At 31.5% G+C, this 24549-nt stretch overlaps 1 protein-coding gene across 1 annotated transcript; it reads left to right on the top strand.

Moving 5' to 3' along the window:
• The first annotated feature begins 1988 nt into the window (after window positions 1–1988).
• On the top strand, window positions 1989–11786 carry LOC134253435 (heat shock 70 kDa protein 12A-like). Its single transcript, XM_062735956.1, has 3 exons — window positions 1989–2164; window positions 8403–8550; window positions 10392–11786. The coding sequence occupies exons 1-3, from the start codon at window positions 2042–2044 to the stop codon at window positions 11453–11455; spliced, it is 1335 nt and encodes a 444-aa protein (XP_062591940.1). The 5' UTR covers window positions 1989–2041; the 3' UTR covers window positions 11456–11786.
• The last annotated feature ends 12763 nt before the right edge of the window (window positions 11787–24549 follow it).

The raw sequence follows: 24549 nt of genomic DNA, 5'->3' as shown, positions 1-24549 counted from the left end.
TATAAATGTAAGCCTGAAAGACCTTTCTTCAAAACGCACGGAAAACGCAATAGTAAGCGCAAGGTAGGTGACATTTTAAATAAAGACTATCTTAAAATATTTCGTAAGCTAAACCAGTTTATGAAAGAATTTGTGCAAGTAATTGAAGTAGCCAATTATCTAAACAGAAATAACTGGTTGATATATTTACGATCTCATTGACTATTTATTCATATCAATGTTTATATAGTCGCTCTATATTTTCATTTTTAGATTCATACAAGTGTAGGCTAATCTTTTCATCAACTTAAATTTTCTTTAAAGAAAATACATCCACTTAGATACTAATTTTAATGATCATTATTTCAGCTTAAGACTGAACACACATGATTACTTGTTCGTCGCGGCGATTGATTTGGGAACAACTTATTCTGGTTACGCTTTTTCTTCAAGACACAATCACAAAGAAAATCCCACTGATATTATAACAAAAACTTGGGATGCTTCGAGTGGAAAATTGCAATCTCTTAAAACGTCAACATGTGTCCTTTTTGATCCAAAAAAGAGATTTGATTCGTTTGGCTTTGATGCTGAAGACAAGTTCATACAGCTTGCATCTGAGGGCATACACAAAAGATGGTTTTTCTTTCGCCGTTTTAAGATGAAACTCTACAACGAAAAGGTAAAAAAAACTTTTTTATGAACTATTTTAAAGTTAATATTTTCGCCGAAAACAATATGTTTTAAAACAGGACAGCACATTTTGTTCTCGAATATGCAGGAAGGAAAAAAACCCACCTCGATATATATTGTATTTATTATTTTCAGTCAGTCTATACCAATTTTTATATCTATGTTTAGAACATTCTATTTGAGACTGTTTTCCAAATTCAGCAAACTGAACTGCTCATTTTGCCTTTTATATTTATTTTTGTGTCTTAAATTTCAGTGTACAAGGTTTGTCGAAAAAATTCGTGGACAATGACGTTTTTGTCAAAATAAATCTTTTGCATATCTAAATATTTCTTATGAAAAACCAAGTCATAATGATTTAATTTTTCAATATTTTTGTAAAAATAGTCATCTTTAAAGATCGCAGATAGAGCACATGGACCAAGGTTAAAATGTTAAAATGCCAGAAACTCTGATAAAAAAGTGTTCAGATTAAACTGATTATTATCTACATAAAACAAGTCAAAACTGGATGAAAAAAAATCATATGTAACACAAATACAGCAGCTATAATCATGTTCTGAAATCTTAAATATCGGTTTCTATATAGACAGTGAAAATACTAAACAAAAATCCTAATAAATATGTGTCAAAACTTGCCGGAAAAACTGACGTCGGCTGTCCGAACGGGGCAGCGTCAAATAAAAAAAAATATTATGGTTTAATAGGGTTGAACGAGGTCAGAGACAAAATATTTGTTTAAACAACTTAAAATTATTAAATATATTTAGTTTATTGATTTGAAATTGTTTTTATACAATTTTTCAACGGTTTGTGCAAATTTGAAGACACTACACCAATTTAAATGCACATGTAATTTGCTTAAAATGTAGATTTCTATTCATGACGTTGTTATATATTTAGCGCAGCGACAGACTGTGCTGTGCATTTTGTGTATACAAACTTTATATAAATGACACTCATTTTTATGAATTGTTTTGACCCCGATTTTCTTACAAAAGTGTAAAGTTTCACTTATAAACATTAAATCTTTTTGATTTGGTTTTTCATAAGAAATATGTTGATATACATTAAATATATATAGAACCATTTATTTTAACAAAAACCTCATTGTCCACGAACTTTTTGGACAACCCTCGTAATTATTTCATAGTCTTTCATTTTTTTTTTCTTTTCGTATTTGGGGGATCCATAATTTGATAAATTTAAGTACACTCTACATGAGCTTGAAGGAATCTTATTGTTTTAACCCTGAATTTAAATATACTTTTAGACTCTCGACGAAAATTTGCATATCATGTCTGAGAGTGGAAGATCACTACCAGCAATAACAGTATTTTCTGCAGTGATAAGATTCTTGAAGAATAAAATGATGGAGGAAATTCTCACAAAAAATCTTAACATCCATGAATATGGATTGCGCTGGGTCATTACCGTACCCGCAATATGGACAGATTCTTCAAAATCATTTATGCGTCGCTGTGCCATTAAGGTATTATAATATTATTAATATGTCTTTTTTTGACTGATTTATTATATAAAGACAAAGAAATTTGGCACTCTCTCTCTCTCTTATATATATATATATATATATATATATATATATATATATATATATATATATATATATATATATATATATATATATATATATATATATATAAAATCCAAATTCAAATGATAAACTCAAACTTTTATCTAAAGCGCTTTCGCCCCATGCGGGCTCATCAGTAGATTTGAAATTGTAAACAAGTTACATTATGATGTCATTCTCGTGACGTTATGTAGGCAACGTTAAACATAATGATTGTGACGTAATAATAATCACAGTTAAATGAGGCGCACAGATACAGTTTTACAGTTCATCTGATCAAAGTTAAGCGCCTATTATAAATGTACAATAATGGAGACATTTTATATAAAATGTACATAATAAAATATGTTTCTGATTGTTGAATAATAGGGAAAAATTGTTTGGCAGTTTTAACATTAAGGGACCTTATAAAACCAAAGGATATACTACACAGCAGGCGTCAACCTCCCAATTTGAAAAAGATTCTTACCACTGCCAAATTTACATCGAACCCCGAGAAACCGATGGTTTCTAAGTGCGAGGATCCACGATGCGGAACCTGTCAAGTTTTAAAAACCGGCCAAACCATTATTTTTAAAAACGGAATGAAGTTTGACGTTAAATCCTCTATGACGTGTAAATCTAAAAACCTTATATACTGTATGACGTGCCCTACATGTGAGGAAAATTATACAGGACAAACCGGAACCAAATTAGCCGACCGTGTTCGCGTGCACAAACAACAGATTAAGGATCCGACCATACGAAACACGCCATGTAGTGAACACTTTGATTCTTGTGGCAAAGGACATTTTTATATATTTCCTTTTTACAAAATAAAAGAGGAAAATGAACAATTACGGAAAGCCAAAGAACAATATTTTATAAATCTGTTTAAACCAAAATTGAACTGTTAAAAGGAATTTATATCAAATTATTTTATTATGTACATTTTATATAAAACGTCTCCATTATTGTACATTTATAATAGGCGCTTAACTTTGATCAGATGAACTGTAAAACTTTGTCTGTGCGCCTCATTTAACTGTGATTATTATTACGTCACAATCATTATGTTTAACGTTGCCTACATAACGTCACGAGAATGACGTCATAATGTAACTTGTTTACAATTTCAAATCTACTGATGAGCCCGCATGGGGCGAAAGCGCTTTAGATAAAAGTTTGAGTTTATCATTTGAATTTGGATTTTATTTTATCCCTATACCAAGGAATAATAATTTTTTGAATATATATATATATATATATATATATATATATATATATATATATATATATATATATATATATATATATATATATATATATATATATATATATATATATATATATATATAAATTCAAATGATAAACTCAAACTTTTATCTAAAGCGCTTTCGCCCCGTGCGGGCTCATCAGTAGATTTGAAATTGTAAACAAGTTACATAATGATGTCATTCTCGTGACGTTATGTAGGCAACGTTAAACATAATGATTGTGACGTAGTAATAATCACAGTTAAATGAGGCGCACAGATAGAGTTTTACAGTTCATCTGATCAAAGTTTAGCGCCTATTATAAATGTACAATCATGGAGACATTTTATATAAAATGTACATAATAAAAAAAATTGATATAAATTCTTTTAACAGTTCAATTTTGGTTTAAACAGATTGATAAAATATTGTTCTTTGGCTTTCCGTAATTGTTCATTTTCCTCTTTTATTTTGTAAAAAGGAAATATAAAAGAATACCCTTTGCAACAAGAATCAAAGTGTTCACTACATGGCGTGTTTCTTATGGTCGGATCCTTAATCTGTTGCTTGTGCACGCGAACACGGTCGGCTAATTTGGTTCCGGTTTGTCCTATATAATTTTCCTCACATGTAGCACACGTCATACAGTATATAAGGTTTTTAGATTTATACGTCATAGAAGATTCAACGTCAAACTTCATTTCGTGTTTTAAAAGTTGACAGGTTCCGCATCGTGGATCCTTGCACTTAGAAACCATCAGTTTCTTGGGGTTCGATGTAAATTGCCTATGGTAAGATTTTTTTTTGAAATTGGGAGGTTGACGCCTGCTGTGTAGTATATCCTTTGGTTTAATAAGGTCCCTTAATGTTTTTGATTTTTGAATAATAGGGAAAAATTGTTTGGCAGTTTTAAAGATGTTGTGATTTCTTGGGTTGTAGGTAAGAAGAAAAGGAATCTAATATCGTTATAACTTAAGAAAAATAAATGCCTTATAACCCGCTGTTTAATTAGTTTGAATTTCTCGGGATCGAGAAATCAAGGAAATCAATTATACATATGCATGTAAATCTACGTCGAATGTACCATTGAATTTTAGAAAATTCATCAATGTTCTCCATTATATCACTGTTTACATGTACAGTGTACATGTCCGCATCGTCGCATAAACAACAATGATCGATCCACTAAACCATTACTGTATTGGAATATACAAGGGGCGGTTCTTACTGGCGGTGAGATTAAAGCGGGGTCCGCTTCACACATAAGTGCGTAAAGCGGTCCCAGGAAGCGAACGCCGGGTTCGCTCTAGCGGACCCTGAGTTGACCCCGAGCGAAGGCGGAGCGAACCTGGAGCGCACCCAAAACGCACCCGGAGCGGTCCCAAAATTTCTGAAAGCGAATCCGAAGCAGACCTCGAGCGAACCCGAGAAGCGAACCCAGGGTCCGCTCCGGGTTTGCTCTGGTATTAGGTTGTGTCCGGTCGGTGCTGTGAGGTAAACACACTGTTTTTCAATATTTAGAGACGATATGAATTTCTTGCAATCTTGGTACAGTTAACGGAAGTTCCATGGGGACTGGTTTTCGAATTGCCTTCTTAATGAAAAAGACAACAACGGGTAACTAAGCAGTGTCTTGTAAATCCCCCCCCAATAAAACTATTTACATGTTCTTGTTGTCAGGGAGGGCCTGGAATGGTTTTCAATCAACCGTGACGATGACGTTTACGAAAAACTGAGTCATGTTACGAGCGCGTTATTCGTCCTGTCATCTCTTAAATCGCCACCTTACTACCACAAAAACCCATTTATACAATAGACTAATATAATCATTACATTCACACGAAAACTGAAAGAAAACAATTCCGCAATATGGTTTTTCTTTTGATCCCTTCAACTTACTGTTCCTCTCACTGGCTTATGCGCGCGTGTTATGTCTAATTTTTTTGGTGTGGTTACCCATGCCCAATATAGCCATTGATTGTAAGATAATGAATTCCGTGCAAAGGAGAAATAAGGCTCATGACAGATGCGCGGGAAAGACATTGAAGATAATGAGTTTTCGATTTTCACTTTTAGGGGGCATTGGTACTTGAGCTTCAATAACTCATTAATCATTAAACAAAATAAAATGGGATTTAGGTTATTGCAGCCCAGAGGACCGGGTTGCTCTATACATATATGTTTAAGTGTGGTGTATGGAGATTAAGGTGGGAGAAGTTATTCAGAATTAGAGGTTTTCTAAACATTTAAAAGATTTTTTATCAGAATGTTTTTCCCTTCATAAATTATTAGATTCAATATATTTACTTTCATCAAAAGAATCTGTAAAAATATTTATATTTTTCATATTTAATATATAAATTTGCTTATTATTTACTATCAAAAAACGACAGGTCCCCTTTTTTAGAACATCGAATTTACTTATCGCATAAAAACGTACTCTATACAGTTCGTGATTTGTTTTCTTAAAATGAAATATATTTTTGAATATATGTGATGCATGTCTCTGGTTTCAATTTATATTTTATGCAGAAAACATTTACTTGAGGAATTGATAAAGTTAAAAAAGGGTATCGTTTTTGTTCGATTTTCATCCGACTATAAGTTTTCAAAATATTCTCGACTATCGTCTCCATCATTAAGACACATGCCTTTTTCACACTTATCGAAGCGGTTTGATGACCAAGACTAATTTCCATTGTATACTTCATTTATTTCCCAGGCGACAAATGATAGTTACATCAATGTTTTTTGTATCTTTTTGAAAGATGATTTTAAAAGTTATATAGGAATACTACTGAAAAAAATTAAAAAGAAAAATATATTTTAAATTCACCTCAAAAGTTTACTCTGTGTTTCTTTTTCCTTTCATAATATATAGATACAGGGTTCTCCATCGTTTAAAATTTTATTTTGTAAATAATGGCCCAATAATTAGTCCTAAAACATTTCAAAATTTATAATAAATCATAATTAATATGTTAACATATCCCTTCTATATTATATTTCATAATAGATCAAGGTACCTTTAAGTTGGCGTATTAGTTAATGTACAAATTTTGCACTAACTTTCACACATTATACAAATAAAATTTCAAAATATAAAATACATAGCATCAGTTTGGGTTTAAAGAGGTTTATAAAATAGTCTTCTTTTGCCAAACGTAGATTTTGGCTTTCATTTGGAAGTTTATGAAAAGGAAAAATCTTTAATATTCCTTTGCCACATTTTGCGAAATGTTTACAACACGGTGTATTACGCACACTAGGGTCTTTAATTTGTTGCTTGTTCACACGAACCCTGGCATTAAGTTTTCCCGTTTGTCCAATATAATATTCTTTGCACGTCGGGCAAATGGCACAGTAGATGACGTTTTCCGATTAACAGTTCATTGATCAGTTGGTTCGAATTTCCATTCCCGATTTAAGTTAGATTTTATTCCCCTCTTCTAGATTTGTACACCTTCTGCATCTCGGATATCCGCATTTTTTAATGGTTGGAATTTCCTCCTGTGTAATAAAACGGGCCTTTGTCCACAGTTTTTTGAGGTTTGGTGCTTGTCGTCGACTATTTACGAGGGGTGATCAAAAAGTTCGCGAACTAATTGAATAACTTCCATAACAGAAATAGTATTTGGTTTCAATGTTGATTATATTTTATATAAATCCTCTCCGATTTTCATGCACATCTGTCACCGTTCTGCGCATGCGCGAATCACGTGATATAGGCGGTCACATGACCCCGTCGTAGCGTTCTGTCACAAAAGCTGAAAGATTTTTCTGAGTTTTATATTTCTCTCCATGTAAGTTATTTTTTATTACAAGAACAGTTCATTTGTCAGAAATTTTCAAATTTTGGCAACAGAATTGGTGGATAAGAATATCCTTTCCAAAAATAAGCATGGCGACTATCAAAACCCAAATCTTCTGTCTCGGAAGTGATGTTTATTCATGGTGGATAGAGATTGGGTACCTCCGTCTTATTATATCTAATATGTTTTAAATCTAAAGTAAGCGATATCTTAGTTATTTAATAATTATATTATTGTTAAAATATTCAACCATTTTTCAAATTGTAAATTGGACGTCTTTGATAGCAAATTGCTTAATTAAAAACACACCTCCTTTTAAACTTGCTTTCACTGGGCAACATAACAAGTATCATTTTTAACAATCTGCCTTCTTTCACTAAAACGACCAATCCAATCATTGATTGAATTTATTGGAAGTTATTTGTCTTGAAAAATTGTGTACAAATAATTATACGTTTCTTTCAAGGGATTTTTAAGTTATACAATAAATTTTACAGTCGTTTTTTAAACGAGTATGACTGAGACAGCAATTTTTGTCACAAGTTACCTACATAGTGACGTCATTTTCACATTGTGACGTCACAAACAAGACGCAAAACTTTATTCAGCATTCAGGCTGCTATTTATAGAACTTGTGTAATGGTATGTGTGTATTAAATTGTTTTCTAATCTTAATTGTGGTTTTGTAGATACAGAGATAGTTCGCGAACTTTTTGATCACCCCTCGTATAATATCATTTGGTTTTCACTTTTCATGTTTTCAGATTGTTCTAGAATGGGATAAAATCTTTTAGCATCCATAAGAATGTTTCTGTTCCTTTGGGTTATGGGTAACCACAAAGGCTACTTTCCCGTCAACATTGGTGTCGTCTATTTGGCGTGGATTTCTTAGGTTTACTATTGGGATCTATTATGACGTCACAATGAATATTATGCTTTTGACGTTTCCAGATAACCTACCTGACATTTTTATAACTGTCTGAAGAGTCGAACATGGCGAAAGCGCTTGCAGTAAATGTTTTGTGATATTTTTGGATTTTTACTGCAAAAATATATAATATATCCATTTATTGTTTTAATCAAATTCAGGCCGGAATTGCTAAAGATCGGCTTACAATAGCACTTGAACCAGAAGCTGCTGCAATTTACACAAACTTTTCTTCCATTAAACGCGACCTTGCTTCTAGTTCTATTTCATGTGGAAAAGGTTTGAAATATCTCGTCTGTGATGCTGGGGGTATGTATTTTTAAACAATTATACCGTATGGTATTTTTTTAAATCAGCTTTTCCCAAGTGTCTCCTGTGTATAAAACTATGCATCACCACAGTCTGTGCCTCAATTCAGTCTAATCAAAGCTATATTTTTTTGCTTCCTGTCCCTACTTGTAACGTAACTGATCCCTAATGCCAACTTCAACGGTTCATAAGAATTGTACTATTTTTAATATTGCATAATTAATATTTTTGAGAAGTTTTTAATGTCCAGTAATTTATAAATGCATTTTCTTCAATTCATAGACCAAGACATAATTACTACAGTGTTATACATGAAAGTACGATCAATAAATCAGGGCATAATATGCTAGATTTATGTATGCCAATTGAAACGATTCCAAGCAAACCACAGCCCTTCATTCAATTTGCGTAAACACAATTTGCGACAACAAATTATGCAATATTTATTTCTTTAATATTTAATTATTAGATTTCAAACTTTATGGTCGTAAGAATCGTAAGAATTATAGTAGTGGAAGTATTGTGGCACAGACTTGGAAAAAAGCACACAGAAGAGAATTTAGAACATTTGTATTACGAAGCATATTAAAACTTTCAATTCCTATGATGGGTTCTATGAAAAAGCTTATCATAGTTTTTTTTTTTTTTTCATTTAAAACTTTTTCTCTAAAAAGCGGAAATAAGGTACCCGTGGAATAAATATAGATATCCTGAAATATACGAGGGCCGTTCAAAAATTACGTACGCGGACTATGCTATTATCTACTCTTACAGACGTCATATAGTTATGAAATTTCACAGAAATATGTATCTTATCGATTCCAATAAATTTTGGGCAAAATTTCTGCATTTTAAATAGATTCTACTAAAATTATCGGTATGTTGATATTGTTGATGGAGAGGTACGGCGCAAGACAAAAAAATTAAAGCAAAAGCATGCGGATTCAAAAATTTAACTCAATAATCACCTATAATTCGCGATATTTTTCGACAATTTTATCAAATGTATCTTTAAATTATTCTATTATTATGTTTTTAGATTTCTGACGTGATATTTGAAGTACTAACAGAAATAAAGTGATTTTTCTCTGATGCGATTACTGTGAAAACGACTGTAAAAATGACGTCTCCTGAATTGACGGCGCACAACACCTTTGTTAAATTATGTGTAATGCTCGAGCTATCGCCAACATAGATCCAAAATATGCATGATAAAACATGTAGTAAACTAGAGTATTCGTAACATTCGTCCTCAAATAGCAAATTGAAATTTTAGACCGTTAGATTTCTGTAAAAAGGCTATACAGGACCACTGGAAGAAGATTATCGACGAAAACTTTATCCGGACTGTAAAGAACGTGATTGAGAGTCACCAATATCACACTATATCTCATTAATGCCTGCAGTTTTTGGTTTTAAAACAAAAATAATAATATTCTTTACTTGTTTAATACATTTTAAGCTGTACAAGAAATGGTGTTTGGATGTTGATAAGGTAACTCAAACTGTACAGGTACTCTTGGGAAAATGTTGAGAAAATGAAAGCTCAATCACGTATTTTTTTATAATGCCTGTGACGTCGAAGATTTTGCTGCTCCGTGACTTAAAGATATGTCCAGAAAAATCACTCAAAATTAATTCTAATTCACAACATTTTGATATGAAATTTTGATGATCATATAAGTAAAGATTCGTTTATATTATGTATGACATTTTGCCCGATTATATAGTCAAATATTTTTTGTTTGTAACTAGTCCGCGTAATTTTTGAAGGGCCCTAGAATTTTCTTGAGATGAGGTTTAAAAATGTATTTTAAGATGATTCCAGTATTGTTTTCTAGGTGGAACAGTTGACATTACTGTGCATGAATTGATTGATACTGAAGGACATGTGCGAGAACTTTACAAAGCTTCGGGTGGCGATTGGGGAGGAACAAAGGTTGATGATGAGGTCAACAAATTCTATGAAAAAGTTTTAGGAAAAAATGTAATGGAAAAATTCAAAAAAGAACATCTGGAGGGTGCTCTGGAGATGGCTAGGGATTTTGAGACCAAAAAAAGGGCTTTCAATCCTCAATCAGATATAAATGTACAACTAAAATTACCAAACTCTCTGAAGAAAATCTACAAGAAACTAAACGAAGATAGAGTTTTAAGTGAGGATATATTAAAGAACAATGTGATAAAAGATGATGTTAAAATTATTCGGGACAAATTGATCGTTTCCGTCAAAGTTTTTAAATCTTTCTTTACTCCCTCTCTTTCAAGAATATGCAATCATATAAAACAGATTCTTGAGCACCCAAATGCTAACGGTGTTAACCTGATTTTGCTGGTAGGAGGCTACGCAGAGTCAGATATACTGAGAAGCATAGTAAAAGAAAGTTTTCCAGCCCAAAAAATCAAAATACCAAAAGAGCCTGGACTTTCAGTTTTAAAAGGAGCCGTTCTTTTTGGACATGAACCAGAGTTAATTAAGGAGAGAAAGGCAAAATATACGTATGGAATAGAATGTTCAACAGTATTTTGCGAAGGAAAACATCGCGAGGATTATAAAAAAGTGGATGATGGAGTGGTATATTGTGCGAGGGTTTTTGATAGACATGTAAAAATTGGATCATCACTCCCCGTCGGAAAGTACCAGTCAACTCGGACTTATAGTAAGCGAGCAAAGGCCCTGGCACAGAATATGTATGTATACGCTAGTTCTCAGGAAAATCCAAAATATGTTACCGATGAAGGTTGTTTCCTTTTAGGAAGTACAAAATTAGAATTTGAAGGAGGCAAGACCATGGGCGCAAGTGTGATAGAGGCACAAATGTCGTTTAGTGGGACTGAGATAGAGGTGACATTGACTTGTAAAACTACGGGAAGAGTCACCAAAGTGTATCTTGAAAATAAATGATTCGTAAAACAATGTCATGAATTAAAGGGCTTCAATGGACGTCAGAAAAACAATTCATGATCCTACTACATGTACATGTATGAACGTTCCGCTAATGAAAACCAAGCAGTGCACATTACTCTGGCATTTGTAGTATAGAAATGTTTTTTCTTTTATCTCGCCTCAGTCAAACTTTAAAATATGTTTTTGATTTTAATAATCTTTTCAGCTTTGCTTTTGACATGTTTGATCTTAGCTACTAATTATGAGATTGCCAATTATTTTTTTGTGAGTTGTTTCAGATGATGACCGTAGAAAAGGGACGCATTTGAAAGGATTCGACAGGAATAATGGCGCCCTTGAAAAGTCAAAATTTCAATAATCACATGAAACGTTGCATATTTTAATTCATGGGGTTTAAATGAAATAGAATAGAAATGTATTTTTCCTAAATAATAATATAATACAATAAACTAAAAAATAATTTGAAATATTTCTAGATGTGTGCATTTGGTATGAAATCTTTCTTTGTAAAACACAATAGTGCCAAAACGAAAATATAATTGCATTTAATTCCCTCATTATAGACATTCACAGCAAAATTAATTTAACTGAAATATATTTTGCTGTAAGCAAATATTTAACGAGGTCGTGATCTAAGGATGATAATTAGTTAGCCCTAAAAACCATTTTGTATTAGGCATGACATTACGCAGTATATTAAACATAAAATGATTCATTTTGCCTTATTATCATTTGAGGACTGCTTGACAAAACATTTTTGAGCGACTTCAATCACTGTCCATTGTGAAACCTGGAAATATATTTTCATACATGAACTTTTATGTTTTTATTATGCATTCCATCATACATTATAATTATATTGTATAATTATTGCATTAAACATAACGGTGTTTAATAACATTATAATATATGTTATGAATTCAGATGTGAAAAAGAAAATTATATCGGTACAGGGATCACGCTTTTTTTGACACAATCTTCTTCATTATTCTTTTGTTTCCTAGAAAATAGAAAGTTTTCTAAACTATTTAGTTCACCGTCTTCATAAAACAGCAACCTTTGACAGGCATAAGTTAAATTACAAAGTCAATCTGGCACTTCTCTCTCTCTCTCTCTCTCTCTCTCTCTCTCTCTCTCTCTCTCTCTCTCTCTCTCTCTCTCTCTCTCTCTCTGAATTTTTAGTGCCATTTGAAAAAACAGGTAATCTTGACTTATATTTTTATATTTTGTCTGTCTCTTTCTGGTTTCTTCGAATATTTTAAAAGTATTTTTTTCCAACATGGATCTTTAAATTGCTGTAAAAAAATTACACATGCCCCCTTCCCTTTTCAAGCGTCATTTGTAACCATATTTTTCGCACCCTCTATTGAATTCACGATAACCTAGTATAACAATGACAAATGAGGTAAAAATTAAAAAAAAAAAATATGCCACGTCACACAAATAAATTAAATTGATTATGCTTCAATGGTAAAAGTATTCTTTAAACTCACGATAGACTATAGCTATGCATGATACTGAAATTGCACAGCACGATCATATTACAGCTTCTTTACGGAAATATTTACAATTTGTTCAAAAGAGAATTTAAAGATCTATTTTGTAGACCAAAAATGATATTGAATGAAAGCGTAAAAATTATCGATGTAAATATCTTGAACTATTTCATTCTTAAAATACTAGTAAACGAACTTTTTGATTACACTTCGTATAATTCTCAATTTATTTTCTTGTATATGTGAGAGACAGAGGAGGTGTGTGTTTGAGTATTTTGTAGGGATGGCAGTTTGTAACCGGGTAACCGATTAATCGGTCGGAACAATGGCAATCGGTTAGAAGAACTGTAATCAGTTAGTCGGAAAAAATAAAAAAATATGTGAAATATTTCACTATTTTCTTAAAATTCATTTGTAAAAATAATTTTCTGCGCATAGGGTTGATAACTAAGCTTTTAACAAAATTATTTAAGCTGATTTGGAGGTAATTAAGGCTCTCCAGAACGAGACAGTGGGGTAAATTGGTCAGTTTGTGTAGTATTAATCACTGTGAAAACACAATGTCGTTAACCCAATAGTACTGTAATTCTTTGACAATTACAAATTAATCCCTCTAAGCTCTGTTAATTGGTATGTTTTTTGTTTTTAGTTATCTATCCAGTTAAACAAACAATATTAATTGAATTAAGGTCATATTTACCTTAAAACCGCTTTTGAGACAATGCAAAAAAAAAATTGTGTGACAATTGTTTGAAATTTATCGATGATTTTTCTATGCCTTTTTCGTGTTTTCTTAATTTTTTCTTGTCCATTGAAATTTAAATTTAAAAAATTACCGTTCGTTTTCTGATTCGGACAAATAAAAATTTTTGAACTTTCGTTATTTTCAGTCTTTTGTGTATACCGATATAACTACTTGAAAAAAAAAAATGTCAAGAACTGTGTATTTGTGATACGATTAACCGGTTAATGGGTCGGAACGTTTTGCGGTTAACCGATTAGCAATTCTGTATTCGATTGCCATCCCTAGTATTTTGTTTCAAAAAGCACTCTTTATAAAAGAAAATTAAAAAGAATCAATAGTTAATTAAAACTTTTCCAAATTTATGTACTTTATCAACGTTTAAAAAAGAATATTTCCCACCAAATATCAGTAAGTCTTGATAGGAATACTTGTTTTCCCCACATTTCCATTTTTCATTGTACCTTTTTTATTAATGGCTTTTTCTTTTTTATTTATACTTTTTTTAAAAATGCAAAGTAGAATAAATGAATTCCCGATGTAGTAAAATAAATTTCATTGTGAAAAAAAATACATTTACTTCTTCCATTTAAATATATCAAAGCCTTTGACACTTTCGCTTAGAGGACATAGCTATTTGACATTGCGAAATGTACAAGAATGGGATTTTTAATATATGGGAACAGAGGTACACATACACCTATTGTCTGCAATATGAAACTGAATTAAGGAAAATGAACAAATTACCTGCAAAATATTAGTGATTTGTGTGTGTGTTTATACATAGAAGTAAAAACCAATGTAAATTTTATGTAAAAATAGATGCTAAATAAAACATAATTATTTAAATTTTAAAAAAAAATGCAGCCATCTTTGACATTGTGCACATGAATGTTAACTCATCAATGTATGTATGTTTTTATTGAATTAATTTTATTCAACTATTTTTTCTTTTTGCAGTTTATATATGATTTATCCCCGAAATTGTGAACGAAAATGACAATTTATAATGATTACTTTTCCATTCTTACAATGATGTTTACTCATGATCATTTTCCTTATTCAGATAGCACAAACATGTACATCTCAAAGTTTTTTTTTCAATTGCGTGATGTCATTTGATTCTACATTGTATTTCAATATTTATGATAATTAATGCGGATGTCTTCACACTTCGCAAAATTTCTGAAAATTGTTACAAGTGACTCGTTTTGGCTAGGTGAGAATAAGCCTAAATGCGACTCCGTTGGTATAATTCATCGTACATTATACTATGGGTTCAAAATTTTCTTAACAGAGAGAGGTGGTTGTGAATAATTGATTATATGAATTATTCCTTGTTAATCTAAATATCTGCAAGTATCAATAATAATTATAATAGATCATTAAAAGCAAATTGTGCTTTTGTAAATATAATTTGAATATACTGTAAATCACTTTTTATTCGAGAGAACTTATTTTCACGTAATTACGCGAGACAGTGTGGTCGCAAAAATTTAATTCTCGCGTATAATAGTATTCCTTAAGATTATATAGAGCAATAACCACAATTCGTGAAAATTTTGTCTCGCTAATCAACAGTCAATGACTATCTCGCTAAAATAAGGTGTGGCGAAAATTAAGTGATCTACAGTAGTAATTAAAAAAGTATTCTTTGAATAATGAAAAAATAAACTTGATAGTTTTGAATTTATCTATTAATATTGAATTTAAAAAAATAACATAGCAGTAGCCGGGCAAAAACAGTTTGATTATCACCAAATATGTATTTAGGTTTGCGACAAATAAATACAAAATAAACATATTTAATTTATTGTTAGTTTTGTGATGTATTTTTGTGTGAATCCAGAACAAAAAAGTCAAATTAGGCATATCTATCTGTAAATTACTTTTTTTGTCTTTTTCATCTGACATGCTTAATTTTTTTTATTAATAAATTGAAAGACTTCAAAATATCAGTAGTTAATGTCTATAAGGTGTTTTCAATAACAATCATTCCTATTTAGCTCACCTGAGCCGAAGGCTCAAGTGAGCTTTTCTGATCAAAATTTGTCCCTTGTCTGTCGTCGTTGTCGTTATTGATGTTGTTGTTGGTGGCGTCGTTGTAAACTTTTCACATTTTCATCTTCTTCGCCAGAACTACTTGGCCAATTTCAACCAAACTTGGCACAGGGTATTCTTGGGTAAAGGGGATCCAAGTTTGTTCAAATGAAGGACCAAGCCCTCTTCCAAGGGGAGATAATTATGAATTTATGAAAAATAAATGGCATCTTTAAAAAAATCTTCTTCTCTTGAACCATTGGGCCAGGAAATGTATTATATAGGAATTTTTTTCGAAAAATTAATTTACTCTCCAGAACCATTATACCAGGATAGATGAAACTCATGTGAAAGCATCCTCAGGTAGTGTAGATTTAAGTTTGTTCAAATCATGACCCACGAGGGTAGGGAGGGGCCACAATGGATGATCAAAGGTTTACATAGGAATATATATATATATATATATATATATATATATATATATATATATATATATATATATATATATATATATATATATATATATATATATATATATATATATATCTTCTACTCCTGAACCATTGAACCAGGAAAGATGAAAATCATGTGGAAGCATGCCCAGGTAGTATAGATTCAAGATTGTTCAAGTCATGACCCCCGGGGGTAGGGCGGGGGCACAATGGCTGATCAAAGTTTGACATAAGAATACATAGGAAAAATATTTTTAAAATCGTCTTCTTAAGATCAGCAAAGTTATGATTGGTGATATTTATATATATGGAAACATCCACAGTTAGAGTTAATTCAAGTTTGTTCTTATAATGACCCCTGGGGTAAGCTGGGGCCATAATGGGCTATCAAATCTTAGCATAGAAATATATAGGAAAAATCTTTAAAACTCTTCTTCTCAAGTATGGCAAACTTATATACATGTTTGTTTTATTGATATAGTGACAAATTCTCAAGTAATAACCGCCCCCCCCCCATCCCCTAACAAGTAAACTTTTAATTACTGAGCTGATTTGTGTTTTTTAAGTAGCCCATGTGCTCAGGTGAGCGATGTGACCCATGGGCCTCTAGTTGTATATGGTGATTAACATGCAATATATACTAGTACAGTACTAGTGACATAATAATAAGAATCTTGTAAAACCACAGAATTTATTTATTTATTTATTTTTTTTTAAAAACATAATAATTAATATAATGAAGAGTCAGTCCCTTTTCATCTTTCTCACACAGAAATGTTTGTTGTAGTTTCCTGAGCTTGTGGACAAGCTGTAAAACATGTTGTTATATAACACAGACTTCATGAAATGAAAGGAAGTCTAGTAGAAAAATATTTAAGGAATCACAGGGCCGATTACATTTGATATTACGTAATCACAATATATACAGAGAAAGGGAACCAACGTCAGTCCGAATTTACACAGGGTCAATCTCAGTAACACTCCCATATTTTCAACAAACTACAAAAAAAGTACCTTGCAGTTAGAAGATTAACGACTGAAATCATTCAGCAATAATTACTCTTTATTAGAAATTTAATCACAGTCATTTAAGAATAGTTTCAATCGTGTTTTGCAGATTCAATATCCTGGCTTTCATGGAAATTTGTGATGTAGTTTGAGTTGTCCACTAAATTCGCTCGAGAGAAGATTTAATAGTACTGTTTTTCTACAACAGATTTGATCAATCATTTTTCACCTTCTAACTTTCATGGGGTTTTCGTGAAGGCTGGATCTATAGTTTGTGTCTTTCAGCTCCGGAAAAACTTTAAAAGTGGAGAAAATGTGCTAATTTTACCTCGTTTTAGTGGACGATTTAAAGTACATCGCCTCGCACGGAGTTAGTATAACCAAGCATAAACACAATATATAAAGGTTTCAGTCTTATTAAAGATATATCTATTGTAGTATGATTCAAGTTATTAATTTATTGGCTGCATGGTATTTTCTATGAAATACGGAATATTTCCAAGATTGACCCTGTATAAATTCGGGCTGACATTGGTTCCCTTTCTCTTTTTGTATATAAAGTGATTTCGTAAAATCAAATAAAGTATGTTACCGGCCCCTCTGGTCAGAAACAAATACAGCTGTACAAAACCGACATAGACTTTTATGGACTCTTTTATTGTTTATGGACTTTTGGTCTTGAATACTGTTCGTTATCTCCATATATTTCATGCATATAGGGCTCCTGACCTTTCACTTCGCAAAATTTACAGTCATGTGTAATTATCGAGAAAACAATTCACCCTACTATTGAGTTATCTAATTAGAAATGTAAATATATACTTATCAAAATTTCTAGGTCTCCAAACAATTTTTGCTCAATTAATATGTTTTTATATTAAATTATTTTACAATATAAATTAATACGAATTTAGGATTAAAACCTGCAGTAGAGTTCCCTCTGCACATTTTTAGGACATGCATCATATTTTACTCGATTTCTTTCTGTTTTTCTCATTTGTTTTCTTTTGTTTTCTTTTTTTTTTCGTTTTTTTTTTCACTTAAGGTAGCGTAAGATATATAGTGTAATCATAAAGTTTTGGTATCGTGGGGAATTTCCGGACATATGAAGCTAGATCGAACTCTAAAGTGGAAATAAAGAAGAATTCTAATAAAATTATCTAATTTTTTTCATGTTGCAATTTACTTCTAGTAAAACCATCGGTCTTTAAAGCAGCTAGGATATTAAATGTTATAAACAATTTACTAAATGTAAAAGTTCAAATTGGAACAGATTCGGCTAAATTTTGACATTCCATTATCAAAATTAAATGGGATAAAGTCTAATTATATTAAACACCTCAATTGAGCCAAAATAATATCGTTCTTTACGGTGCAAGACTAAATATTTGTAGCAAAACCAATTTCAGACAATAAAGGCTTTAGCTATATGTATATACTGCATGGAATGTGGTTTTTGGTTGGGGTGGTATAAGTCTTTAAGAGTTTTAAAAATTACTGATTCCTTAAGCTTAGTTCCGGGACTGGCATTCATGAAAGCTGATGTCGTGTTCAATAACAGAACAGAAAGCTATGTACAAAGAAGACTTCTAAATGTCCAATTTATTTTGAGCAGTTTAAAACACCGCTTGTCTTGCCATGTTAGCGTATATTTTTTGACAATTGTGTGTCTTTCTACACTGTATCAACCTCTCAATCTAAGGAGGACCCATTAGGACTTTATTCTCCTGTATGTCGAAAATTTGTGTCTGCTCCTAGTTTGTCTATTAATTTTCAAGACATAATTTTCCAATCAATAAAAAACTAGGGAATATTTCTCTCGCTCATTAATTAATATTATAGCCTTGTAGCAACCTCTAATGATAAAACGCCGCTTAATGATACAAATAGAATTAAGCGTTGCAATTGCAACGCTTAATGCCATAAATTATTGCATTAATAGCTGACATCGTCAACCGCTAATGCTAAATCGCCGCTTAATGATAGAATTATATCATTAAGCGTCACAAATGCAGTGCAACATCGACGCTTAATGAAACAAGCAAATATCGACATATTCGACGCTTAATGATACACACTAGTGTATCATCAAGCGTCGCAGCTGCAACCCTTAATGATATAAAATTTAGAAATCGCTTGTAATATCTAAGAGAAACACACATCCACCTTTCCTGAACAATGAGATATCACTTGTCAAAATATTTATATACGCCCTTGTGCTATATAAATAGTAATTATTGAAGTTTTACTGTGTTTTCTATTTAGTCAAGGGAACGTCTTTAAGCCACAGATGTTTAAGAGATAGCTGGAAGAAAGAGATTCAAACAAAGGGATAAATAAAATGATATTAAAATCCTTTAAAAGAACTATTTTTTAAACTGAAATTACAGAGGCAAAAAAGCAATTAAATTTTAAATTTATACAATGATTTGAATAGTCAACCTGAAATATATATCTGTTTTAGATTTGATACAACTTAACACATATCACTGTTAACGTTTCAGATATACGTATCGAGATTTTCACTATTGCGTCGTTTCTCCAAATTCCGAAAAAGAGAGAAATCAATATCGACAACTTATGTTTAAGGATATATAACAAAGAATACAAGTACATGTAATACATAGAATAATATATATTGTGTTGAGCCGTGTTACTTGAATACATCACTGTTGCATGATTATTTTAGAATCAATTTTGAATTCTAATATTTATCAAATTACAATATACATATTGACTGAGATTGAAGAGGCTGCATTTTTTTTTAATTCTAAAAGACGCATATTTCATTTGTAGTATATTTGTTTTATCTTTCGATGTATAAGACTAAGTTTACATCTGACTAATATTAAAATAAAATTGATTTAAATGAATATAGTTCTATTTTCGGTACAAGAGAGACCCTATTTATTAATACTAGTATTCGTCAGAAGTATTTCGTTCACTGTGAATGGGTATTGAAAGGTTGCATAAAAGGTCCGACTATACTTTACTTGCATTAGTTAATACTTTAATGAGCTACAAAATATTCTCATCTCATGCAACTGCGGCCAGATTGGGAGAGGATCGTACATTTTGACAGTGATTAGCGACGTTCCAAAGTTTTCACTTTAGCAAATCAAAGTTCCAAAGTTTTTACTTTGCTTCTCTAGTTAATTATATTAAAATATAGTAAACTATGAAGTTTTCTATAGTATTTTTTGTTAGGGTCATGTCCGCTATCTAACATCAGCCATGAGTGAAAAAAAAATGTCTAAATTTCAAACTTATATTCAGCAGAACCGACTAACAGGCGAGTATAAATGGTACATGTATACCGAAAGAGATCATTCTTTACTGACAATTGCAGTGAAGACAGACTGAAACTTTTCTTGTTAGGAATAGAATTAACAAATTTTGAATGATATAAGACATTATTGTTTCTAATTATTCCAAACATAAAGTACAAAACTTTGATATGCTTGGACTCTTGGTATTTAAGGCATATGGTATTCTTGGCGCTACATAATTAGATGTTAAATCGATTCCACATGGTCACTAGCTCATCTGATTCTATACATAAAAAGTTGCACAAATACAAGGAAGTCTTTCTGTGTGCTGTCTAGTTGGCAAAATAAGCAAGAGCTAGATTTTTCATTGCAATGACATTTATTTAATTTTCTTTTTTTTATCGTTATAAAAAAAACAATACTTTGATTGGAAATAGTTACTTTAAGACCCTGGGGTACCACATGTAATTTAAATGATAAAAAGAAACGGTAGTTGCATATAAAGCAACTCTGTGGCAAAATTTTCCAAGTATAGAGGAAGGCCCTCAAAAATGAAGAATAAAAAATCCCTTATCCTACCAAAAACATTAAAGAAATATTTAACTTAAGAAGGGTTCTTCTCTGGTTTCTTACTAGATGGAATATTCATAGTACATTTGTTGATTTGTCATATATTTATATGTAAGAGATCTAAAAGGCCATATCTTTCTTTCCTCATCACAATTACTTAACTTTAAATAGAAATGGTAAACTGCGTTTGAAAACTAGCAGGGACTATATTTTTGGCTTAATGGTGGCGTATGAAATATCTTCTTTTCTGCCTCTCAAAATTATTTTAAACATTGAATTTAGTTATAATTTTTACGCAATCAAAGACTAGACGAAATTTTCAAATGTAAGTTAAATTTATAATAAGGGACTAAAGTTTCAAAATATACCAAATAAATAAGATTTTTCACACATACAAGAACTATGTTTGCTTTTAAATGCTTCAAATCCAAGTACAGATTTGAACCAAAAATCCGTAAAAAGTGTAATCTTAGTAAACGATCAAAACATTTAGTTTTTGTATCATTTTGTACCTTTATGTGCCAACTTTACTATATGTGAAAATTGGAAAAATTTAAATACATGTATAGGAAGCATATAAAAATAACTAATAAATCCTAAAAATTTAGGAAAAATAGAGGATATTCGGATTAGCTTATATCCATTTCATTTAAATTACCAATGTCAATTTGGTAATATGATCTTGTAGGCCATATATGTTAGTATCTTTTTGTGCAAAAATAAAAAAAATAGAAACTTTTGTTGCTACAGCAACAAAGAAGGTCTTCCGTTCTCCTCTATTTATCTGCATGAATGAGCTTTTATCTATGTTAAAAAAGCATATTATATTTTAAATGATTTCTGGAAAACAATCGGCCGGAGGTATAACTTACCAAGATTCTTTACTTTACTTTAGACAACTAAAGTCTTAATAACATGTCAAAAAATCATTTTCATTTATTTTATTATTTTCTGTGACGACCGGAAGGGACGGCAGACACATTTTACCCTATATTTGTTGAACAATCTTCATGGTTTATTATTCATATAAGTTAAGTGTCTTGATCTCTTACAGTTTAAGAGATCTCGTAATATTATCTTCTCATTTTGAGGTCAAGAAATCACGTGACCGGAAGTAAATTTTTGAAAAGATATTTGTTGTTAATCTAGACATTTTAGTCTAAATAACATGTCCTTATATCAATTTAAATGCTCTTTTTATATAAAAAAAAACAATTATGGGATAGTATGATACTAAACTGATGTAGTTTTTCTTTCATAACCGGAAGTTGTCGTTTTTGTTTCCAGCGGGACTGACATCTTTCAAAACTACAAATAAAATGATATACTAATATATTACTAGGAAAGATTCCATAAGAAAAGTTGAAATTTTTTATTTATTTGTTCACTTCCTGTGACAACTGGAAATGACGGCAGACAATGTTAACCAAAGTGGATTTGCCTACTCATCAAGATATATCACTCCTGTAAGTATGGTGTCTTAATCTTTTACCGTTTACGAGATCTAGCTATGATAACTTCTAATTTTGAGGACAGGAAATCACGGAACCGGAAGTGAATTTTACAAAGGTATTTGACGTTACTGTAGACAGTTGCAGTCTAAATAACATATCCAAAAATCATAACAAATACTTCATCTATAAAAAATATTTACAGGTAAGAAAAATACTCAAGTTATGTAGTTTTTCTTTTATAAACGGAAGTTGTCATTTTTTGTTTCCGGTGGGACTGACATATTTCTAAACTACAAATAAATTGCTACTATGTGTAGCAAAAAAGTTTCCATAAAGAAAAGTTGAATTTTTCGATTTCTTTGACCACTTCCTGTGACTTCTTTGACCACTTCCTGTGACGACCGGAAGTGATGGCGGACAATCTTAACCAAAATGTTTTTGCCTACTCATCAAGATCTCCCACCCCAATAAGTTTAGTGTCTTCATCTCTTACCGTTTACGAGATCTAGCTATGATAACTTCTCATTTTGAGGACAGGAAATCACGCGGCCGGAAGTGAATTTTACAAAGATATTTGACGTTACTGTAGACAGTTGCAGTTTAAATAACATATGAAAAAATCATTACAAATGCTTTATCTATAACAAATATTTATGGGAAAGAAAAATACTGAAAATATGCAGTTTTTCTCTTAAAACCGGAAGTTGTCGTTTTTTGTTTCCGATGGGACTGACATATTTCGGAACTACAAGTAAGATACTATTTTGTGCTGCAAAAAAAGTTTCAAAAAAAAAGTTGAAATTTTTGATTTCTTTGATAGCTTCCTGTGACGACCGGAAGTGACGGTGGACTGTGTTAACACAAATGGACTTGCCTACTTATCAAGATCTATTACTCATGTAAATTTGGTGTCTTCATCTCTTACCGTTTCTGAGATATGACTCGGACAAAATTTTTCTGAAAAAAAGCGGAAATCGGACATATCTGCCGACCGGAAGTGCATTTTGAAAAACTGAAGAAGGTTTTTAAGCGTATTTTTATTCTCTATCATCCCTGAAATTTTCAAGAAAATTCGTCCAGTCATTTCTGAGAAATCGCTCCGAGAAGAAAAGGGAACAAAAATAATAAAAAGAAGAAACAGTAGAATCACTATAACGTCTTCCGTCTGAAGCGGAAGACCTTAATAACAAGAAAAAACAGTAGAATTTCTATAAGGTCTTCCGTCTGAAACGGAAGACCTTAATAATCTTTTGAAGTACAAGTAGGGATCGCATTATTGGAAACAGTAATTTTTAGCTATAGTGGTCAGAGACTATAGAAGAGCTTTTGCGATAGTAATGCGCCCGTCCGTCTAGCTGCCCGTCTGTCTGTAAACAATTTTTTCAAACGCTACTCCTACTAGGATATTTCATCGGTTTTTGATTTCGATGGATAGTGTTGCCATGTTTACTAAAAATAAAATTTTCTGTGAAATTTCTTTATAACACTACTTGTCCTACAATTTTTGTCTGATTTCGATATAACTTGGCACACAAGTAGACTACACTTAGATACATAAAACAGTACATCAGTTTTTGATTTTAATGAACAAGGTTACCATTATTAGTAAAAATAGAAATTTCTGTGAAATTCCCTTAAAACGCTACTCCTTCTACAGTTTTGGTCTGATGGTAATGGCTTCTTTTCTCATCCTTTGTTATAAGTACAAACCAGTTGAGCTACAGTCTTGACAGAGATTTCTGGTCTAATGTTAAGGTCAGACGACACGTTCCTCAAAAATATATAATTTTTCTTAAGAGATTGTCATTGAATAGTAGGTACTTAAACAGGATTCCTCGCAAAAAATAAAGATACCTTACCAGCCATTTGGACAAGATACCAAATTTTCTTATTTCTTATATAACCCTTATGGATAATCCTCTGAACGGCCTATCTCGCCATTTTTTGGTGTACCTATATTTTAATAAAACATTTTGAAATCAATGTAGAAATCAGAAGAGAATGTCAAATATGAATATTGTGTAAACATATTATTAAAAAAGGAAAACGGTAATGACCTT

This window comes from Saccostrea cucullata, unplaced genomic scaffold (genome assembly GCF_032062105.1).
Source record: "Saccostrea cucullata isolate Sc308-1 unplaced genomic scaffold, CSIRO_AGI_Scuc_v1 ctg3061, whole genome shotgun sequence".
Classification (NCBI taxonomy): domain Eukaryota; kingdom Metazoa; phylum Mollusca; class Bivalvia; order Ostreida; family Ostreidae; genus Saccostrea; species Saccostrea cuccullata.
The sequence above is the reverse complement of the archived record's forward strand: the minus strand, read 5'-3'. Positions and strand labels throughout refer to the sequence as shown.

What these genes read in the sequence shown, in the direction of transcription:
- LOC134253435 (XM_062735956.1), top strand. Translation starts at nt 2,042, where the DNA reads ATGATGGAGGAAATTCTCACAAAAAATCTTAACATCCATGAATATGGA. An exon ending in TGCGTCGCTGTGCCATTAAG is followed by an intron (nt 2,165 to 8,402) that starts GTATTATAATAT and finishes AATCAAATTCAG; the next exon opens with GCCGGAATTGCTAAAGATCG. An exon ending in TCTCGTCTGTGATGCTGGGG is followed by an intron (nt 8,551 to 10,391) that starts GTATGTATTTTT and finishes ATTGTTTTCTAG; the next exon opens with GTGGAACAGTTGACATTACT.